Source organism: Pagrus pagrus (assembly GCF_965226575.1).
Source record: "Pagrus pagrus genome assembly, chromosome: 12".
Taxonomy (NCBI): Eukaryota; Metazoa; Chordata; class Actinopteri; order Spariformes; family Sparidae; genus Pagrus; species Pagrus pagrus.
In genome coordinates, this window is record NC_140196.1 from 11,064,996 (window position 1) to 11,083,676 (window position 18,681).

Genomic DNA, 18,681 nt, shown 5'->3' on the forward strand with positions numbered 1-18,681 from the left:
AAACCCATGTATTATATTAATTTGTGCACGCACAAAACACACACACATATTGTATGCATGAGCAAGCACACACACAAGAGAGTGAAAACAATCCCTGGAGGTTTTGTGTGTGTGTGCGCGCGCTCTGAGGTGGCTGATCACTGGGCTCGTGTTTTCCAATGTAAGGTTTCGTAACACACACTCATTACATAACAGCAGCAGGAGTGTAACTGGGAAGAGGGGGGTTGGGAGAGGGAGCACACAGCTATGTACGTCAGCATCCGACCCCTTCCGCTGATGGAGGGAATCACTGGGGAGAATCTTCTTTTGTTCACACACTGATAGCAACACCTGCGATCCGAAGCATCCACATCGCAATTTTCCTCCTCCTCTGCTGCATCTGCATCTATTTTTAGCCGATAGTTATTGAATTACATGATGAAGCATGTTCATAGCGGGGCGGGTGGTGTGAAGGACGGTGCAGTTCCTGGAATAAGCTGTTACTTCTTTTACTTAAGGGCACATAAGTCATTCACTTCAAAATTCATAGCTGCACAAGGTGATTTATAAACCTCTTGTAGGGCCTTTCTCATCGTAGTTCCTTTTTCCAGCTGCCGGGCGCAGGAGTTATGATTGCATATTTACATGTCGTCTGCATCTGTTTCTGCTTCTGCACACAAACTCGGATTTGCATCACTGCTAACGTGACCTGATCTGTGAAGATACAAAGTGGAGTGGGTGTCTCCTGCTGTGCATGAAGAAAATGTTAAAAATTAAACATGCAGACGAGCAACTGAGTGTGCAAGTGGGTCAAGTAAAAAAAAAATCAGCATTACTGAGCGCACTACAAATCCTCCCTCAGGTCATCCCCCTGCCGTAATGCATCCCCACAGTGCCCCTACAGGTGGCGGATGGTAATGCATTGACCTGATAACTTGAGTTGTACGAGGCCTTTAATAGCAGAGGGCTGTTTAGTTCCCTTCTCCCCAGGGGCAGAGGGTAATAATGGTTTGATGTGGAAGATATTGCAGGCTGTGACCTCATTTGGATTCAGGATGTGTTTCACTGGACTGAGAGAGGAGGTTTTGTATAGTGTCAGTGTGTGTGTGTCTGATTGTGTCCTTCCTGGTGACATGCTTAAGAGAGACGAGCTATCGGAATCTGAGGGCATCCATCAAGCTATTAATTATCCACTCCACCCTCTCCACGGGGATTGAGGGGCATCTCATGGTCATCTGCGCCCTGGCAACATATTTTCCCTGAGCCCCTTCTCGTCTCTCTGGCCCTGCTCCCCAATGCTACACAGCCTGCCGAGACGATTGGGAATGAGGGGAGGGAAAGAGAAGAAGAGGAAATGTCACCTCGACTGAGCTGTTTAAGCTGAAGGATGTTCAGTGTCTGACAATAGACAGGAGCACAAAGCAGTGTCACTCAGCTTTTCCTAGGAGGGATCCGAGGCACTCCTCAGCTCTCTCTTGAGAACAAAACAATAAACGTGCACACGCAGGCAGTCGGTCGTCCTATCCTGAATTATTTGGCAAATATTTTTTTAATATTCCAGATAATACTCTGTACTGTAAACCTCTTTTCCCACACATTCACAAGTGTGGTTAAACCCATCTAAAATGCATATCAGTTTAATCGCATTTAATCGTTTTATTAATTAAAGAGATAATGAAAGCAAGCTCCAACATGGATGATTAAATAAATACTCATCTAGCTAATCGACTGCTTGTGGCCCCCTTCAAAACACTACAGAGTTTCTAGTGGTTTATCATGATTTCACTGTTGACTGCACTCTTGAGCTGGGTGTGCATCAATGCACTGTAGATATTGTAGACTCAAGAACAATTGGGTCAAGGCTATTTTGCCGTTTATGTTTACCCATTGCCACTTAAAAAAGACAAAGTCTACAGGCATGATAGCAGCTCTGTGAGGCACGGCAGCGCTCTTGAGCTAATCGCTAACATTAGCATGGTAACATACTCACTGTGCTAATCCTGACATGCTTAATAAGCCTTTTTAATGTTTATCACGTTGACTGTCTTAGTTTAGTGGGTCAGCATGCTAACATCTAGCTAATTAGCACTAAAAAGTACAATGTCATCAGTCAAGCAGTTACTCGGTCACACACCTAAGTGGAATGCATCCTGAAGGGATCACGAATGTATGTAGTCAAAACTACAAATGTTAAACTCATTGTGGCGATACAGGGAAAGTCAGTAGCAGGACTCCAGACCAACTTTTTTTCAACGTCATCCCATTAGTTGTTGAGACACTTCAGTCCGGACCAAAGTGGTGAACCAGTTTAACAGACCGATAGCCACTCTAAAAGCTACATTGCTAGTGTGGCCAAAATCAAGCTGTCCAAGTACTTCGCTGCTCGTCCTTGTTTGATGTTTTGACTGCTAAACATTTTGCTAGACATTTAACCTTCCTCACAGTCAAAATATAAAAAAAAGCACTCAATAAAATGCTGCACCTGTGTTTTTCAAAAAGGGAAGACAACATCCCCGGCATATTTATGCTAAACATGATTTAAAGCAAGAACACGCCGACACATGTAGGCATGTGCAAATTCCCTCACGCACTGCGATAATGCCTGAACATCTCACTTATTTCCCATGCAAACACGTACCTCATCTTCTTATCACTTTTACACAAAGGACAGCTTGACACATTTCACACATCAACACCTCCCGAGCCTCGGAGGGGGTGGCAGCCCCTTCTATCTCCACGGACCCATTTGTGTGAGAACATTTGGGAACTTTTAAAGAGGACGCTTGTAGCATTAAGAAGCTGCTAATTAAGGATCACTCTCCTCAGAAAGCTGTGAAACTGTTGAGGCTTTAAACGACCTTCCATGAAAAATCTCGGCCGCGTGTCGTGTTTTTCACCGCCGGCGCACTCACAGTTCAACACGTGCGTCGTCGTGAAAGGTGCAGAGAGGTAATGCGAAGAAAGATGTGGGGCACGGAGGTGAGCGCGGCGAGCAAGCCCCATCACCCGCGATGGCCTTTGCCACCTTCCAGCAAGGCTCGCCGACCGCTGCCTGAGCAGACAGTTGGCTTAACACGGCCTGTCGCTTTGGATCGGAGTAATCACCTCGAGTCGTCCGCAGAGAGTGAGGGAGAGCGAGAGAGGGGGAACACAAAGAGTTGGAGCGATTTGGGCAAAGAGGCATGGATGATCAGATGTGGGCAGCACAGCCTTCCCTTGCTTGCACAGACACACTTTTAAGTAGATGCATTTTGACATTGTGTACGCGCATGTGTGTGCGTTTTGTAACAGAAGGACAGTGCAGCTATTTGCGTCGCAGAGTAACAGCTGGCATCGCTCTGTCTTACATCTATTTCTATATCCCTTCTCCCCAACTTCCCTCAACTTTGCTCTTCACAACTTAAAATCTGATCTGTCTTCTATGAAAGTTTTATAGATGCTTCATAATAGCTTGAACCTTTATTGAGATGCTTCAGCTGATAAAAAGAAGCAGAAAAAAAGATGTTATAGGAGCCCAGTATAGGCTTAGAAGTATTTATAAGTCCTAGAGTCTTGCCATCCGGTACATCACATCTGTCACCGCCTATAGAATAAGCAAGTGTGTGTCTATCTAGGCATGCTTGTGCTCCGCTGTGACTTATGTGGGTCATGGATGCCCTACGGTATGGCATGCCCAGTCCTGTAGTGGAGGTGTGCTGCTGTCGGGTTGCATTTAGCCGGGCATGATGATTAACCAGGGATGTGTCCTTGTTATTACCGAGAAGAGCCAGAAGAAAGAAGTGTCGATCTGTTAAGCGAGAGATGGATGGATCGAGGTCGGCCTTGGGTGCAGATCACTAACAGTGATGAATAACGGGGGCAGCGGGACATCTCGGAGGCAGCTTTGTAGCCTGGAAGTGGAAACATTAGCTCAGAATAATGACATGAAGCAAACCAGGAGTTGTTTGTCAATTTGGTTGACTTTGCAAAAGTACACCATATGGACCACATAAATACATAGTGTATCAATGTTCAGAGGTATTGCTATGTAAGTTGCATACTGCTAGTAGCAGCTTCATGCTCATACTGGATCTATAATGTGTGTTTCACAGGCTTGAATCGAACTGAAAAGGCACAGTGCCAGTTCCCCCATTAAAACAGGGATGTGCTACCAAAAGATATGTTGTCATAGTATAGACAAAATAGAGCAGTATTGATTATTTGTCAACTATTGGATTGATCGCTAACCGATAATCGGTTTAAGTAATTTTTTATTTAAAAAAAGGTCACGAAAAAAGGTCATTGGGCTTTGGGAAACGCTGATTGCATTTTTCACTATTTTCGGACATTTTCTAAAACAAACATCTTATCAATAGAATAATCCACAGTGAGAATAATCATTAGTTGCAGCCTTGCACTAAAATACACTCTAGGATGTATCATATCTCAATGCAAATGATCAGTGTTTATCAGTAGGAAGCAGGGCTCATGATAGCATGAATTCAAATAATGTGCCTTTGCAGGCCAACACCCGTCTGAGGTTAATGTTTGGTAGTAAGTTTAAAAGCCATACAAGGTCATCAGAGGCTTCAGAGAGGTGGCATCCATAATTAGTGGTCTACTCTATCTGCAGGAACAATTGAGGTAAGATTAGTTATATAAGGCGCCCTAAGATAGAACTTCAACAATCAGTCGACAAATTGATTAGTCGATGAAAGGAGATGAATCATTAACTTTTTTTATTAATCGATTTAGTCATTTTTCAAGCTAAAATGTCAATCATTTGTTGGTTCCAGCTCCTTCAATGTGAGGATTTGCTGCTTTTCTTTGTCACCATGATAATAAATGAAGAGTCTTTGGGTTTTGGGCTGTTGGTTGGACAAAAGGAAGCAATTTGAAGACATCACTTTCGGGGAATTGGGAAATTGTGATTTGTTTTATGTACTAAACTATAGATCGATTAATTGTCTAAATAATCAGCAGATTAATCAATGCAGTATTCTTTCTCTGTCTGTAGTCACCACTCTGTGGTCTCACTCAAGTCACAAGTAATAGCCTATCAATGCTGAAATCATTTGAATCCTGCAGAGTCAAATAAAGTTATCAAATAAATGTATTGGAGCGGTTCCAAGTTTTGGTTATTGGTTTCCTTGATTACTAATAATATGCATCGTATCAGCCCTGAAAAATCAATCCCTAAAAATGATTGTAAGTTGCAGCCTTACTGTACGAGCATGTGTGTATTTATGTGTGTGTGTGTGTGTGTGTGTGTGTTTGAGCAGCAGGGGTGCGCACACACACACACACACACACACACACACACACACACACACACGGGTCTTGGAGGGGAAACGCTCTTTTCCTGAGCTTGGGGAAAAGGAAGGAAGCCATCTCCAGTAACCAACACACACACACTGTAGTACTCCTGCTCCCACTTACAGTAGGTCTAGGAATAGACTGTGACTTCTGCACATTAACACACCCACCTTGCAGGGCCTGTCTATTATTTTTAAATTCACATTTCATGCATGGCGCAGATGGAATATTGGATGACCACCATGACTAACATCATCGCTGCTCAAAATATTTCTAGTGTAGGTGGCCTGTGGTTCATACCTTTGGAATACAGCAACTGTCTCTTATAATTTCCTTCCCCTTACTGGAGGGTTACCAAGAGATCCTGCTTTTCTCTGGTCCACCCCTGTAAACAGGATGCTCACGTGGGAGTCCCACCCATCTCCCCGCTTCCTCCACCGTGCATTCCCATGGCCAGACTGAAACGCTCGCATCCATCCGAGTCGTCCCACGTCCATGCGAGATGGTTGTAAAACGGCACACATCCGAGCGGGCAGGAGAGGCTTTTCAAAACTTCTCTCATCACAAAAGCAGCCCACTCGAGCTGTCTGCATTGTTCTTCCCCGCGCAAAGTCTCTCGCTGTTTTTTGGGGCACAATTAGATGGATGCACATATGGAGATGGTTAATCACTGTCACTGTGTCAGTGTGTGGATGTCAGCGAGGGGAAGATGAGTGGGAGGAGGAGTAGGGTGTGTGTGTGTGTTTTGTGCATATGCTTGTGTGGGAGGGAGAGCACATTACAACAAAAGGCCTAAAAATAGTAGGAATATGCCCATGTGACATATTGAGGCTAAAAGCTTGTGAATAATTTGTCTAATGCAACACATACCCCCCACCTAAGCGCAGTCATGAAAATATGTGCCTGCTGGTTACCTCTGCCAGCCAGCGAAGTCGGGAGGGGGTAACCAGTCTGTTCAGTCGCAGCACTCGGTATGTCTCTCTGCTAGCGAGGTATCACATGGATTTGGATGGAATTTGGTGAATGGTCTCAAGAGTACTTCATTAGATTTGTGTGGTGATCTGGGAGATTTAAGATTTATGTTTACCTGTTACACTGTGTTCATTTCCCCCCTCATATTAATTAGACTTAGAGCAGATATACATTAATATTAGTCACAGCTCTGGTAGGTAAACCAAGAAAACAACAGCAACATGATCATATGAAGGTATCAAGGTAATTTATTAATTCATTTAATTTATTATTTATTTATTATGCAACAACTAACAGGCTGCAGCTAATCAATTAGCTGTTTGGTCTATACAATGTCAAAATGTGGTGATCAGTGTTACCTAAAGCACGAGAAGTCGTCCTCAAATGTTTTATTTTATTCACAACCCAAATAGATTCAGTTTACTGTCACAGAATCAGAGAATTTTGACTTTTTAAAAACAAACAACAAAAAGTCTTGGTCGATTATCAAAATAGTTGGCGAATAGTTTAATAGATGAATCTATAACTGTTGCAGCTCTAAACACAGGGTTGGACAACTAAATTAAAGTTGTAGTTCATTCATGCGTCTCACATGGAACATGTATACAAATGAATTTTGATAACAACAAGATTAAAAATAAAATACATGTAAAATAGAATATATAAATAAAATGTGGCGTTGTATGACCATTAAAGCTGTGTTTTTTAGGTACATACTGGTAAATATTTCCCTATCTTCAGTTTGCTTCCTTATCTCATCTTCCTTATCTTTCCTTCTCCATGTTTCCTCTTAAGGGAAGCGTCAGTCCCCAGTTTAACTCGCTTATCTAAACCACTTATTTGGAAGTGAATATGAAAGTGGACACCTGTTATATTTGTCCATTGCCTTGTAAAGTCTTTATGTGTACAGCTGCGTGCACCATCTTAAATTAATGCCAGGATTTGACCCAGCAGTATGCAAAACTTTATCAAAAATCTTTTAATCTTTGCTCTAAATAATTTCTTTTGTTTTTTTTTTATTTATTTGAGTTTAAATAAAGGCAAATAATGGACAGTTATGCAATATGTGAGAATTTTTAGTTGAAAACATTCAAAAACTTAATAAATTGTCAATAGAATTGGAAAAAATAATAGTCATCACTTTATTACTTCTATGTGTTCCAAAAACATACAGTATGTTGAAGTTAGCATGCTAACCAGCTAGCTGCTGTGCCAGCAATGTAGACACCCTGGAGCGCCCAGTCTCGACTGCTGCCCCTTGTTTGTTTTGATTATGAATTGTTGATGCATGAATACTCAATAATATAATTGGTGGTCAAAACTATAAAAATAATAACTATAAAATGCATTCTCTACAGGCCTTTTCCTCCACTCTCCCTCTTGTCCCAAAACAATAACCCACAAACGTTGCACCGAGCCAGCACCTATGCCACACACGAGCGCACACATACTCACAATAATTTGAATACCAAGTCATTTAATAGCATTTCATGTGGAGTGGACGGTAATGATGACCCTTTAAAGAGAGATAACAACCTGCAGTTTCATTCGCTCCTCGCACGCTTCAAATGTTTCCGGAGTTCAATTAAATGAGTCTGGAGATCAACAGAGGAGGGGAGGAGGGAAGGAGGGGGGACAGCTTGAAGGTTTTGGATGCAGTTTAGTTAGAAGTCAGAACAAAACACCCACTTGTGGTTTTCAATCCTGAAAGAAAGGGCAGTAACTTTGAAAATTCAACACAATCAATTTTTATGATGCCTTTTGTAACACCTCAAACAGCCGAGTGTTTATGGCCCTTTAAATGTCACGCCGCTCATTTTGATATTTCCTCCTTACAGTTGTAATTTGGAAATGCCAAAATTTTCACTTCAAGTCTTTCTTGTGGGATTTTGTAAAGTGTATCGACTGAACTTCTTTTGTGAAGCGCAGGGATGTTTCTCTGTCCCAGTTTAGAGACGGATACGAGCAGGAAGAATGTGTTCGTCATGTAATCACACCGTCAAAAGCAGGCAGTGTGTCTGTCAGGAGGCATTACAAGTGAAAAAGAACAAATCTAACTAGTCTTTTATTCAGATATCTGTGTGAATCTGCGAATAATGCAATGCCAAATGGAGTCTTGGCAGAATTTTAAATAGAGTCTAAACTACAATATAAGAACTAAGAATTAGAAACAGTAGAAGTCTCTCGTACCCTGTTAGCTCGTTAAAACATATTTATCCATATTTATGTCCAATTTACGATAATAAATAAATAATCATTGCCAGCTTTTGATCACTGCTGTGAAGTCAAGGCAGCCTGCCAGAGCACAGAGAGAAATTAGGAAAAAGAGGTGTGCGTTTTATGCTACTTAAATCGACATATACACTACGTTATAGATAGCTCTGCAGCTTTGTGCTCAGTGTGAACTGATTTTGCTATTGTAGGACCATATTTAAGTTGGCATCGCCTCGAGGCAAGTTTATAAATAGTCCTCCACTTAAAGGAGTAAGACACATATCTTTTTCTCCCGAACCACCCACTTGTGTTAAAGCAGTTTAAACACAAACGGATGATGCTTCTGCTTCATTGTTATTCTGCAAAATATCAAGTGTAATTTCTGGAGTTTGCCTTTCAATAGGGAATCAATATTAATGCTAGATCGCAGTATTATGTTATGCATGCTGTTGGGAATGTCGACGCAGAGACAGAGTTCTCCCCTTTTCTCAGAATTTGAATTAGCAGATGGCTGCATCTCTGCACGTTGTACAGTCGCTCAGCGGCTCGTGCTCCGATGCATGCCCTCTGCGTACGTCTCTGCCGTTTAAGCGTACCAAGACAGCTCTCGCCTATAGTCAAACATGACTCATGATCAACATTTAACAATAGCGTTGTTATGTTACCCACTCAGCATTCAGTCAAAGCAAATATCCTTTTGCAAACTGGGCTATTGATTCTGTTGCGAACACAAGATTGGCTTGTAGCACAGAGGAAAGGTCAGAGCTCGGTGGCTGTGCTGTTTTTAAAAAAATAAATAAATAATGATTGCCAGTTTGTATAAAACTCTGCCTTTTGGACAGTGTTGTATATGTTCGTGACAATCATTAGAATCAAATATGTATGTGCCGCCATGACCTCGTGTTCAGCCACATCAGCTCAAGCAACGAGACTCCTCATCAGACCGTCATTAAACTCTGCTGAGTGTGTTTCGATGAGAGCAGTGCGCAGTACAGTACTCCACTGCGTTAGCTACAGTCGGCATGTGAGAGATCTGAATTATTTAATGCCATGAGAGCATGTGCGAGTTCGCACTTGCATACCCCACTGACTCTCTCCTTCTCTCCTCAACTCACCTCCGCCACCCTTTGTTTCGGTCTGCGTGTTTGGACTGAAGTGTGAAAGAGACAGTTCAAGATGGATGCAGCTCGTGTACAGTAGTAGGCCACAGGATGTGAGACATTTTCTAAGGCCATCTGTCGCTCGGGAAGGAAAACTTCTGTGAATATGTTGGCCGAATGGGAAGACAAAGAGGTTAAACATGCTGCAACCAAAAAAAAAACGTAGACAGAATGGGGTAAACCGAAAGCATGCAGCCGGGCAGATAGAAGAGAAACAACAGTGGGGGGAGGACCAAGCAAGGCAGCCCGGAGAGGTTTTTGCGGAGGTGGAGGTAGACAGAAAGCAGGTGGATGTTTAGACAGAACGATAAGACAGCCTGGCTGACAGAACGCCTGATAAGCAGCCTGACTGTCAGGTTTGGCAGGCTGGTGGTGAAGCGAGAGAACAGGGGCATGGAGGAGAGGCAGACAGATGGGTAAAACTGAATAAAGGCAGCTCAGAAAATGTAAGAGCATAATTTAGAAGAGGTGCACCTGGTTTTGAATTTGAGACTCTATTAATGTAGAGCTGCAAGCTGAATGCAAATCCAGGCTATTCAATTCCACGTGCAAAGTAGGACATCCAAGGCTGAATAAATGTATTGTGATGATATAAATGATATATTATGAGCTCTCCTGCTAGCCATTGTTGCTATATTTCTCATTTTGTGGCATTATTTACTGGCTAGCTGCAGATAGTTGTCATAATCGATGTTAAAAGCTGGTTCCCGCTCCTTAAATGTTGACATTTTCTAGTTTCTTTACTCCTCCGTGACAGTAAACTGAATTTCTTTGGGTTGTGGACAAAACAAGACATTTGAGGACGTCATCTTTGGCGTTGGGAAACACTGATTGATATTTTTCATCAAAAAAACTAATGGATTAATTGAGAAAATAAAAATAATATAGTTGCAGCCCTAATTGTCTTGAAATTGTGTACAGACATTCATGGTCCACAGAGAATGAAGCATACTGACTTTGGTGACCCCTCGACTTTTTGCTCTAGCGCCCCCAACAGGTCAACGTTTTCACCTATCCAGCTAAACATTCTCAACTTCTACTAGATCAATTGTCAAAATGTTTTTATTTTTTATTTTTTTACATTCATGGTTCCCTGATGATGTATCCTAAAGACTTTGGTGAACCCCTCACTTCTTCTGTGGCACCATTATGACTTTGGCATTTGTGTTTTTTAGTTAAATGACTCAACATTATTCGACCGATTGCCCTAAAATTAGGCACGGACATTCATGGTCATCACAGGATGAATTCTAATAAATTTCACAGTCACAGTAGTTATGTAGCTGACTTATTGTATAAATTCTATGTTTCTACATTTAGATTGCTAACTACACAAAATGTTTCTCTGTGTTGCAGGGAAGCCCCAAAGCATCGAGAGCTCAGAGCGGGTCCAGCTGTCAGGGACATACAACGTTCGGAAAGGGAAACTCCAGCTACCGGTCAACCGCTGGACAAGACGGCAGGTCATCCTGTGCGGCACCTGCCTCATCGTCTCCTCCATCAAGGAGAGCCAGACGGGGAAGATGCACATCCTGCCGCTCATTGGAGGAAAAGTATGTCTGAGTCGCGCCACAGCGGGGCATTCGTTTTCCCCTCTTCCCGGTCTGTTATGGTGATGTTATGTAATGTATGCTTTGGATCATAAACTCGTAATGTCATGCCACCAGAGAGTGACCTGGTAAAGTCACTCTTATTACCCTCTGCAAATGTCTCCCTGCACAGTGAAGTTTGTTCTCAATGACATTTCACCTTCAACAACTGTTTGTCCTTTAGTGTGACATCCCCTAATGCTTCCTGCTTTGTTCGTTTTAGCTCAAGGTCACTTCGAAACGGTGCAAGCCACATTTTCAATAGTAAAAATGTTTTCAGTATTCTGCAGGAATGTTTTTGTCCATTTCTAGTCTGGAGTCAGGCTGTTATATTTTGTAATGGATCACTGTGGCGTTCAAGTTTCTCTCGGTACTTTTTCAAAGTGCCTCCCTTAAAAATGACCTTTATCTGTTTATTGCTTTATGGATCTGTGTATCTACAAAGCCACTAAATAAGCTCAGAGCGCTCTCCCGAAAGTCCTTTCTGCCTGATACAAAAAGGCGTTCCATATCGCCACACCCAGTTTATAAACATTTCACACACATGACCTCTAGTCAACCATTCATCCATACGCTGCCTCTTCACGTGCCTGTGTGTGGTGAGTTTGTGCGTGCCTGTATTCTATTCCAACACCATAACCAGTCAGCCGTTCATTCACAGAAAACATGTGCTCGAGTCGAGTGTGTGACTCTGCGTGTCTCAAAAAGCGATTTCACGTACATTTACTTGCTCATGTCACGCACATGTGTTCATTATATGATTGTGCGTGCCTTATTTATTTTCACGAGTGTGCTTCTGGTTGACTGGATTTCTCTACCCTGCAGCCATTAACCATAAAGCGGTTTCATATAACAACTAATCTACTGAGACGCCCATGTGTCAGCTTCTCCGCTCTGTTTCCTCTTTTTTTTTATCAGTCTTAACTCTTCAGGAACAAGCTTATTATTCAGAGGGGAGGGGGTCTGAGATGTCAGTATTTCACACTGTAATGTCAATCCTGTGTGTGTGTTGTGCTGCAGGTGGAGGAGGTGAAGAAGCACAGTCACTGCTTGGCCTTCAGCTCGGCGGGACCTCAGAGTCAAACCTACTACGTCAGCTTCGACAGCTTCACGGAGCACCTGCGCTGGCACAGACACGCTGCCAAGGTAGTGTACTTGGGTGTGGGTGAGGGGAAAAAAAGGAGAAGATGAGCATATGCTTCCAGGCACTACTTACGGGTCAGCTGCGTTGTAAATCAGAACATGCGTGACTGCGAGTATGAAAATGCAGCGCTGCCCGCGTGAGTTTAGCAGATTGAAAACTGCACACATATTTCACCGCTGTCCGCCCTGTAGTGGAAGTGTCTCTGGGTGCACTCGCACACATAAACACCACTCATGCCTCTCTCTCTCTCTCTCTCCTTTCTCTCATTTGAACTCAAGTAGGCCATAGCCAGAAAACCTCTTTTCTAAATATTAACAGGGACATGCATGTCACCAGCACCCAGAGGGCCACTCAGAATAGAAGCCTGGATAGAGGCAGCACGTGCCCCAGTGACGACCGCTGAGCCTCTAGCTAACGCCGCTCTGAAAAGCTCAAGTTCACAGACTGTAGATTTTTCTCCTTTAAAGAGGAGGCGGACGCTTATGCTGTCGTTTTAATTTAAATGGCAGCTTTGTTGTTTCTATAAATTTGACTAGCAAATGATCACATGCTAACTGCTCTTCGCACCTGCAGTTAACTAGATTACACGATGACGTAATGTGCGATGTTAGGTCACTAACGTGTTGGAGTTTCCCTCGACCTCTCCTGGCAACCTAATCCTAAGAAGATTGGCCATTGAGTGACATTTGACCCCTGAGCAGCGGGCTACACACAGAGAAGTCTTGTGTGGTAGAGATAATCCTGTTTAACTCCACGTTTCTCTTTCTCTCTTGTAACCTCCCTGACTCCATCTAGATGGTGTCCCAGAGAATCAACTCGGTAGATCTGTCCTGCTGCAGCCTGGAGCAGCTTCCTCCCAACCTCTTCTACAGCCAGGACCTCACCCACCTCAACCTCAAACACAACTTCCTGCCTGCAGACCAGCGGCTGCAGCAGCTGCAGAGGTACAATGGCGTTGTAAATCTACAGTAAACACACCTGAGGGAAAATTATAAGGAGGAGGAAGAGGCAGGGAGAAGTGAAAGAAAAGGAAGGAGTGGACGGATGTGAGGAGGCGTTACCGGTTGAGGAAACAGTTCAGGGTGGTTTGGATAGGCTGGTTCGGGCAAGATGGGACTTGAGAAGGTTTAGCAAAGCTTAATTTGGGCACAACAGGAGCTGGGCTGGGCTGTTGTACAAGAAGGGGGAGGGGGGCGAGACACTTACCCAGCAAGGCTTCACTGGACACAGCAGGTCATGGCTGGCCGGCTTGGACAGCATTAGCTTTTGCCTGCAATTTGCAAGCCATCGACCTGAGCAGTCTAGGACCGGGGCCATTGGCACGCAGGGACCAATGAGGCTAGCCAGGGCAGTGCTGTTCCAGGCGAGGCCAAACGAGCCCAGAGCCCAGAAGGGTAGATGCGTCTGCAGGGAAGCTTTTAATGTGCCTGGCCTCCCTCACTCTCTCTCTCTGTGGGCACCATCTGCTGCATGCTTATCACGGTCCCAGATTAAAGCCCACAGCCAAGACGTATGTGTGTCGTCCTCCGTGTGTGTGTGTGCATTCATATTCTACTCATATTTGCATTTGCATTCATATACACAGCGGTGCATGTGCTCGCCTGTCAGAGCTTTTCTCGCTGAAGATTATTGCCATTTAACTGAGTAAACTGTGTGAATCTGAGAACGTGTTAGCAATGTTTGCAGAATGGAGTGTGTGTGTGTGTGTGTGTGGAGAATGTGTGAGAGGAGAGAGCTGCCTGCAAGAGAAAGAGTGGCTGCGGGCTACAGATTTGGGGTCAGCGCATACAAAGCCTTGATACAGTATGGCATTTGTTTCTCTTTTAGGATCACTGCACTGACGGGACTGTGTGTTCGTGTGTGTGGCCGTGCATGTACAATCTTGCATGCTCGTGTGTCATCCCGAGAGAAAATTATGAATGAGTAGGAGGTCAGGATTTCCTGTTGCTCCACCAGTCATTTTCAGAAACATCTTTTTTTTTTTGTGATCCTCAGAATAATGACTGGTGTTAAAAAGACAGCGATGCAGTGAAAACAACTCGTCTCTTAAATCTGAGCGAGTGATGCGCAGCTCCCCTGCTGGCCAAGCAAGATAACTTCCGTTTAGCTTTGCCAAACCTAAGTAGGCTCATCCGCATTTGACCCAGCATGACAGAAAAAGAGGTCAGTAATGAGAAAGAGATGAATAGTTAGCTGAAAATAGAGGCTTTTTGACAGGAACATGTAGCGTGGACTCGCCCTGCCCCTGAGAGACTTAAGTCAGAAGAGCCGGAGTCGGGAACAATAATGCTCTCTGTGCAACCATGAATGTGGGTGTATGTGTTTTGGTGTGGACAGTTGTGTGAGAGTCTGTTTTTGTTTCAGTATAAACACTGCCTTTCAGTGACATCGAACATGGGGTCACAGCGCTTTGTATTTTTTCAAGAGGAATGGAATGTGTGAACCTGCCACATGCCTCTCCCTTTCTCTCCCTCGCTCTCTTCGCTCTGGCCAAATACTAACCGGTGGGTGATTTGCCAATCAGATATGCATAATCAGTTGTCTGGGATACAAGCTCTCTCCTTTGGCATGGGACTTTTCTTCCCAGCATGCTTCTCGCTGCGAGACAGAGGTCACCCCACACTATGGGAAATATCTGACGTTCCACGCATAAGATTGAACCTTTGGCCTGTTTATTTACATATGTATGATAGTTTAGCAAGTTGTGAAGGACATAAAAGTAATGGAAATGAGTTCAGGGAGTTGGGCAGATAGAAAGTAGCAGGGAGACAAAAATGTGAGATGAAAGTTATTTAAGGCCAAGTGAAAGGATTAAAGCTGCATTCATTGGTTTTTTGAAGGCAGCAGAACGAGATAGAAACACAATGTTGAGATATCGTCACCTGATAAAGATTATATGGTGAAAGTGTTTCGCAAACATTTGCTCATTCACACGTTCAGCAGAGCAAAGTTAACATTAGTTAATAGTTGTGTTTCTGTCCAATGAATCCCTTTACCTCTTGTTTGCTCTTCATCAGCTCATGAGAAAAATATCCAGCTTTTTAGCAAACTAAATGCCAAACTGTGTTAACCATCTAGCTGCTAACTTTCTCTGTCTGCTACTAGATACTGGGAAGGGGGCGTACAGTCGGCTGAAACATAACAGTATGTTACAATGACTAGAAATGAATTATGGACCAGAACACTAACACAATAAGCAAAAAAAGGCAAAGAAAATACCATAGAGCTGAGGTGAACCACATAGTCAGTAGTTTAATAAACAAAGATATTGATTAGCAATTTTCAACTTACATTGACAGGTTTTTTGGCCATTTGAGGGCAACGCAACAAGATGCAACATCAACATATTATCAAGGTATAACGTTGTCATGATGAAGTGAAGTATAGAGTTATGGGCTAGGATACCAACACAACTTCCTGAATAAGGCTAAAAAGCCGCCATGAAGCTGAGGTGAACCACTTTACCACTGAAGTCATTTAATAAAGTTTTAACTCTGACACAGCCTCAGCATATTTATGAAGTTGGCACAGTGAACATGTTGCTTGCTGCAGACACAGTGCTGAACACTAGCAGTCATTTCATTATTCCACATTTACTCTCACTTAACCTTGTGTTTGTGTTTCACCAACTCATGGAAAAAAGCATTTTAGTTTGCTAAATGCTCCACCATGGTCACCTGGTTGTTGCTAAATTTGCTGTTATGCCGTTTGGCGAATACAGTATCAGTATATGTCTGTGCTATTTAGCGGAAAAAGAAAAAACAAATTTTAGCTGACTAAATGCCTGAATATGCTGACCAGCTAGTTGCTATGTGTCCTCTGTGTGTTGTTTGGTGCTGGGCAGGGCACTTACTGTGGGCAGTTTAGCATAAAGGTGCAATATGTAAGAATTTGCCACCTGATGAATTCATACTCCAAAACAATAGGGGGCAGTATAGGCACCAGAGTAACTGCTAATCGTTGCGAAGTGTAGCTTCATTTTCAGTCATGTTTCTGTCCACCTGACTAAAGTGAGTCCAATAATCACTTTTGCTTTGGCTCTGGCTCTTCAGTTGGTGCTGGGCCGGCAACATAGGTAGCATTCAGTGGGTTTATCTGAGGTACTTTGCATAAATAAATCAGCTGCCGGCCACGGTTGGAAACGATGTTGATAAGAGTGGGGGTTGTGGGCTGGAAAAACTAAAACAATGAGCTAAGTGATGATAATTCTCTCGTGCCTGTCAGCTCAAGCAACACCTTGTCATCCAATGGTTAGTGCAGCTTGAAATACACAAGCACTGTAGTAAAAAAAAAAATGAAATAGGAGAATTGCATGATGGGACAGCATGACACAGACAAGGAGAGACCGAGGAGGGAGTACGAGCATTACTCAGCAGATTGCAGAGGTTGATTTAATATCGGAGTGACATTTTCCCTCACGTTCCCCCCTCCACCCGTTAGCTGCAGGAGTCACCCTCAGCTGGAATTACTTGGCCACCCTAATCAATAGCCCTGACGTCCCGGTTGCCTTTTTTTCTCGCTCACCGCGATATGGTGTGTGTGTGTGTATCTTGTGTGTGTACATAGGGAGGGAAATCGAGAAGTGCCAGTTGAAGCAGCTGCTCCAGCCTGTGGTGCTAGCGTGGCGTGCTGCCCATCTCCGGCTTGCCATAGCTGCCTAGCTCCCTGTGTGCGCGCATGATAGGTGATAGCAGGTTGCATGTGTGCAGACGGGATAAAGAAAGACAGTCCAGAGAGGCCTTTCCCCTGCGTCGCCTTGTTCCTCTGACTCCCCCCCTCCTCCACCCTGAGGGGCAGACCCCTGTGAAGGTCACCCCTCTGCCATAGGACACCACTCCAAATGCCACTGGTCACTGGTGTTTGAATGCACAACACAGACGTCAATGCTGCGCTTGTTTGCGCAACAATAAGACTTGAAGGTTTAGTCCGACTCTTCGGGAAGGCTTTGTTTATGGAATCTGACTGTGTGTTTTTCACTTAAACAAATTCAGCATAAGCTATACTTTGCCACATTGCCCATGGATATACTCATTAATATATTTATGAATATCCTCTACTCTCTTGCAATATTCATGCTGACAAGTTTCAACTACATCTCCAATCACTCGCTCTTCTCTTCTCTTCTCTTCTCTTCTCTTCTCTTCTCTTCACCTTTTCATGACCTTTCTGTCATTAATACTTTCACCCCCTTGTTTCCAGATTTTCTCGCCTGCGAAGCCTCAACCTGTCCAACAACCACCTCGGTCACTTCCCCCTGGCCATCTGTGACATCCCCACGCTGACTGAAGTCAACCTCAGCTGTAACTACCTGGTCTCTGTCCCCGGCTCTGTGGGAGCCATGACCAAGTAAGTAACAGCAGGAAGTTATCGAGGATGTATAATCTTTGCTAAACCTGGCGGCTCAATATATCTGAATTTACAGCTCAGACATATTGTAGCCCTATTACAACACACACTGTAGTTGTTCTTCCTTTGTTGATTATTCCTCTATTGATTCTGTCTTTTGTGTTTACCTTACCTTTCCCGACAATTGGCTCGCGCTGTTGGTAATCATCCAACTCTTTCACTTATTGTACCGTGTTTTTACTGCTGAATAGGGGCCAGTGCTTGCTTGTACTGATGCCTGCTCAGGGCTGGGAAACCATTGAACCTTTGAGTGTCAAAAGTTTACATATCCAAATGTGGGAGTCACTTAGCAACAAGCACGTGTCATAACAACCCCCACTGTGCACTTTTGTAGTACAAACATGTGAGCAGGCAACAACACAACAGATCATCCGTGGTGCTTGTGCCTGTGACTGTTTGCTTCAGTCATGGCCGTGTTCCTCGTCTGTTTAATTGTTGGTCTGTACAAGTCAAAACGTATCCAGTCCTTACTTATAACTCAGCTGTTTGAAATGTTAGGCAATGCATTCTCATTTATTGTAGCTTGTTTTTGAGCCAATCTGTTGTCTGCTTTTGTATTTTGGTGCACACGTTTTTTTTCTTCTCAAGCTTAACAATTTAAATCTGGCACAATCGTGCGAAATCTCTTGCCAGTAACACAGCGATGTTTCTTTCATGAACCACTGAAGAGCAGTTTTTAAATGAATTATTTGGTGACATTGTTACTCTTTCCTCTCAAAATTCACAGATTTTTTTTTATTTCTAAGCCAACATTTTTAAGACGATGGTACAAATCTGATTTTCTTGGCTGATTTTTTTTTTTCTTTTTCTTTTTCTCATGGGAATGATGAGAACATTTTTAGAGTTTTGGTTCAGCTCCAGTATCAGCCTCCTTGCCTGTGGAAAAGCCCTTTTACTCACTCTTTAAAGGAATGTCAGCAAA

At 43.4% G+C, this 18,681-nt stretch overlaps 1 protein-coding gene across 1 annotated transcript in view; it reads left to right on the plus strand.

Annotated features, from left to right (window-relative positions):
* The window catches only part of phlpp1 (PH domain and leucine rich repeat protein phosphatase 1), a 48,491-nt gene that overhangs the window by 19,596 nt on the left and 10,214 nt on the right, over positions 1-18,681 (plus strand). The window contains exons 2-5 of the mRNA XM_084368376.1: positions 10,977-11,173; positions 12,230-12,355; positions 13,149-13,297; positions 17,553-17,699. Of these exons, the coding sequence (XP_084224502.1) occupies positions 10,977-11,173; positions 12,230-12,355; positions 13,149-13,297; positions 17,553-17,699 (619 nt within the window). The remainder of the gene's footprint in view (positions 1-10,976; positions 11,174-12,229; positions 12,356-13,148; positions 13,298-17,552; positions 17,700-18,681) is intronic.